Source organism: Salmo salar, unplaced genomic scaffold, assembly GCF_965601325.2.
Source record: "Salmo salar unplaced genomic scaffold, fSalSal1 ptg000357l, whole genome shotgun sequence".
NCBI lineage: Eukaryota > Metazoa > Chordata > Actinopteri > Salmoniformes > Salmonidae > Salmo > Salmo salar.
The window spans coordinates 285001-289369 of record NW_027675358.1 but is presented as its reverse complement, the minus strand read 5'-3'; the positions used below and the strand labels follow the sequence as shown (position 1 = coordinate 289369).

The window sequence follows — 4369 nt, the reverse complement described above, 5'->3', positions numbered from 1 at the left end:
GTGGGGATGTTTTTCATCAGCAGGGACTGGGAAACTGGTCAGATTTGAAGGAATGATGGATGGGGCTAAATACAGGGAAATCCTTGAGGGAAACCTGTTTCAGACTTCAAGAGATTTAGAGACCGCTAAAGCAACACTCGAGTGGTTTAAGGGGAAAAATGTAAATGTCTTGGAATGGTCAAGTCAAAGCATAGACCTCAATCCAATTGAGAATCTGTGGAATGACTTACAGATTGCTGTACACCAGCGGAACCCATCCAACTTGAAGGAGCTGGAGCAGTTTTGCCTTGAAAAATGGGCGAAAATCCCAGTGGCTAGATGTGCCAACCTTATAGAGACATACCCCAAGAGACTAGCAACTGTAATAGCTGCAAAAGGTGGCTATACAAAGTATTGACTTTGGGGGGGGGGGGGTGGGGGGGGGGGGGTGAAGCCACTGTATATACATACAATTCTTTCATTTCTAAATGGTAAAACATGAATACTCTCAAAAAAAAGGTGACACTGTACTGTCACCTAATATGAAACATTCAATCTCAAATCCAAAATGCTGGAGCATATCACCAAAATGAAAACTTTAAGCTTCACTGTCCAAACACATATGGTGTGGACTATGTGTGCCTGGTAAACACATGTGGATCTGGTGAACAGTTATCACTTGTTGACCAACTACAGGAATACTGACCTCAGAGTCTCCAGTTTACAGTGGGGATTCCCCAGCCCAGCAGAGAGCAGCTTCACTCCTGAATCCTTCAGGTCATTGTTACTCAGGTCCAGCTCTCTCAGGTGTGAGGGGTTTGACCTCAGAGCTGAGACCAGAGAAGCACAGCCTTCCTCTGTGACTCCACAGCCTGACAGCCTGACAAAGAGATCATCATGACTTTACAAACATACTGTTAATTTAATGAGTAGTGTAGAAGGACAACGGTAGATGCATTTGGTTCATATTCCCAAACAACATATAGATTCTTCTTCCGTCTCCTAGAATTGTATGGTCATATTGTTATAATAGATTGAATATCTGATTCAATATGTTGTTCAATATAATATTATAAACATATTATAATACATATTTTTCTCTAAACTGAATATTTCTTCCTGATGATAAGTTCTTAAATGTCATTTTATGTACTCACAGAACAGCTCTGGAGGCTTTGACCACTGGCAGCAGCCTCAGAAGACCTTCCTCTGATCTGGAGTACTTATTCAGGTCAAACACATCCAGCTCCTTTTCTGAAGTCAGCAACACAAAGACCAGAGCTGACCACTGTGCAGGTGACAGGTTGGGTTCTGAGAGACTTCCTGATCTCAGGTAGCTTTGGATCTCCTCCACTAGAGAATGGTCATTCAGTTCATTCAGACAGTGGAACAGATTGATGCTCCTCTCTGGAGAGAGATTCTCCCTGATCTTCTCCTTGATGTACTTGACTGTTTTTTCATGGGTCTTTGAGCTACTTCTTGTCTTTGTCATTAGACCTCGTAAGTGCTTCTGATTGGACTTCAGTGAGAGTCCCAGAAGGAAGCGGAGGAACAGGTCCAGGTTTCCCGTCTCACTGTGTAAGGCTTTATCCACAGCACTCTTGTAGAAAGAAACTTCAGACTTGTCTCTGAACAGCGCAGAAAGGTTCCTGGACGTTGATTGCGGTTTGGCCATTAGATTCTCATTGTTGTTGATGAATGAGAGGAACACATATACAGCAGCCAGAAACTCCTGAATGCTCAGATGAACAAAGCAGTACACCTTGTCTTGGTACAGAACACATTCCTCTTTAAAGAGCTGTGTGCACAATCCTGAGTACACCGAGGCTTCATTGACATCAATGCCAGCCTCTTTCAGGTCTTCTTCATAGAAAATCAGATTGCCATTCACAAGCTGTTGAAAAGCCAGTTTTCCCAGTGACAGAATGCTCTCTTTATTCCAGTGTGGACCTGTCTCTTCTTTCCCAAGATACTTTTCATTCTTCTGTTTGGTATAAAACTCCACAATGTGTGTGTACATCTCAGTCAGAGTCTTGGGCATCTCTTCTGTCTTATGTTTCAGCATGTGTTCAAGGACTGTTGCAGAAATCCAACAGAAGACTGGAATGTGGCACATGATGTGGAGGCTCCTTGATGTCTTTATGTGTGAGATGATTCTGCTGGCCAGCTCCTCATCACTGAATCTCTTCCTGAAGTACTCCTCCTTCTGTGGGTCATTGAACCCTCGTACCTCTGTTATCTGGTCAACACACCCTGAAGGGATCTTATTGGCTGCTGCAGGTCGGGTAGTTATCCAGATGAGAGCAGAGGGAAGCAGATTTCCCTTGATGAGATTTGTCAGCAGAACATCCACTGAGGTTGACTCTGTGACGTCACAACAGATCTTGTTCTTCTGGAAGTCTAGGGGTAGTCGGCACTCATCCAGACCATCAAAGATGAACACAACTTTGTACTTGTCGTAGTTGGAGATTCTTGATTGTTTGGTTTCCATTGAGAAGTGATTGAGAAGTTCAATCAAAGTGTTTTTGTCCCCTTTCATCAAATTCAGCTCCCGGAAAGGGAATGAAAACACAAATTGGACATCCTGATTTGCTTTTCCTTCAGCCCAGTCCAGAATGAACTTCTGCACAGAGACTGTTTTTCCAATGCCAGCGACTCCCTTTGTCAGCACAGTTCTGATGAGTTTGTCTTGTCCAATTAAGGGTTTGAAGATGTCGTTACATTTGATTGCAGTCTCTGGTCTTGCTTGTTTCCTGGTTGTTGTCTCAATCTGTCTCAGCTCATGTTCATTATTGACCTCTCCTGTTCCACCCTCTGTGATGTAGAGCTCTGTGTAGATCTGATTGAGAAGTGTTGGGTTTCCTTGTTTAGCGATCCCCTCAAATACACATTGAAACTTCTTCTTTAGATTAGATTTGAGTTCACGTTGGCAAATCACAGCAAGCTCATCTGAATGAAGAAATAACACAGAGGATATTAATATTACGTCTGTTTTAATGTCTACAGTATTGAAGGACTGTTAAAGTTTTAAAATAATAATTTATTCTCTTAAGTGACTGTATAAATGTATCAATGTTTTCTTAATGCATTACAGACTGGTGTGACTGATTATATTATTATTGATGGTATTATTAATGTTGTCTCTCTCTGTCTCTCTCTCTAAATTAATCACCACAACACATCCCTGCTGCTACTTGATGAGGTCACTAGGTGTTGTGTTAAGGTTGCTACAATATCATTGAGTTACACAGCTACTTTAGCTGTACTTTAGCCACAGCTTTTAAATGTTATAAAACAGCATTCAACATGAGGCAGACAGATCTTACAGTTCTCCAGTGTGTCAGCAAGCTCCTTCTGGTTCATTTTCCTCAGGACGTGCAGTGTGATCTTCAGAGCCCCCTCTCTGGCACTGCTCTCCTGCTTCTCATCTTCAGCATCCACCACTTCCTTATCCTGCTTCTGACTCTCAAAGCCTTCTGGGAGTTCTGGACTAAGAATCCTCTTGAACATCTTCAGCTCGTTCTTCACAAATGTCATCATTTTCTCTTCAAGCAACTAAAATAAATCAAGTCAATAAGTTAATCAAGAGAAGAAATGCTTTCTCATTAACACATTAATGAATGATTGACAGATCAACTTTACTTGAGGTAAACAAAAACAAATGTACATAACAGGATCACATACACTGAATATAGAGTCCAGGTCTGTTTGATGACTCTGGGAAGACTGACCACTGAGAATCTCTGACTCTGATCTCTCCTGTTGGTTTCTGTGGACAAAACATGAGATTACAGTACACACACACACACACACACACACACACACACACACACACACACACACACACACACACACACACACACACACACACACACACACACACACACACACACACACACACACACACACACACACACACACACAGGGAGGGAACGTTGTGTTTGTTTAATATTGTTTTAGGACTATGAAAATGGACTAAAGGATTAGCCTATGGATTATGAAAACAACCAAAAGAAATGTGAAAATGGGAGAGGAGAAATGACTAGAGACAGGGTTGTTTAACTCACTGACCATGACCCATGAGTTCTTCTTACCTTTGTTCAGTAGAAAAGTCTCCCTCTCTAAACGCTATAGAATGATCCATAGACCAGTCACTCTTCATGGACACACAGCTGGGTACAGGGGAGGCTGGTCTCTCCTGCTTGATTGGACTTCAACACAACAGAGACAAACATTACATCTCTCATCTACTCTGAGCTCAGATGGGAAACATAAGAAGAGCTCTAGATCAGACAGACAGACAGACAGACAGACAGACAGACAGACAGACAGACAGACAGACAGACAGACAGACAGACAGACAGACAGACAGACAGACAGACAGACAGAC

General features: G+C 42.3%; 1 protein-coding gene across 1 annotated transcript; it reads right to left on the bottom strand.

The window, feature by feature from the left end:
- Nucleotides 1-669: 669 nt before the first annotated feature.
- LOC145875798 (NLR family CARD domain-containing protein 3-like) lies at nt 670-3083 on the bottom strand. The gene is made up of 2 exons (XM_082971612.1): nt 1137-3083; nt 670-859 (listed from the first exon to the last, which is right to left on the bottom strand). Exons 1-2 carry the CDS (start codon nt 2516-2518, stop codon nt 670-672), a joined length of 1572 nt encoding a protein of 523 aa, XP_082827738.1. The 5' UTR covers nt 2519-3083.
- Nucleotides 3084-4369: the final 1286 nt, after the last annotated feature.

What these genes read in the sequence shown, in the direction of transcription:
- LOC145875798 (XM_082971612.1), bottom strand. Translation starts at nt 2,518, where the DNA reads ATGAAAGGGGACAAAAACACTTTGATTGAACTTCTCAATCACTTCTCA. An exon ending in AAAGCCTCCAGAGCTGTTCT is followed by an intron (nt 860 to 1,136) that starts GTGAGTACATAA and finishes TCTCTTTGTCAG; the next exon opens with GCTGTCAGGCTGTGGAGTCA.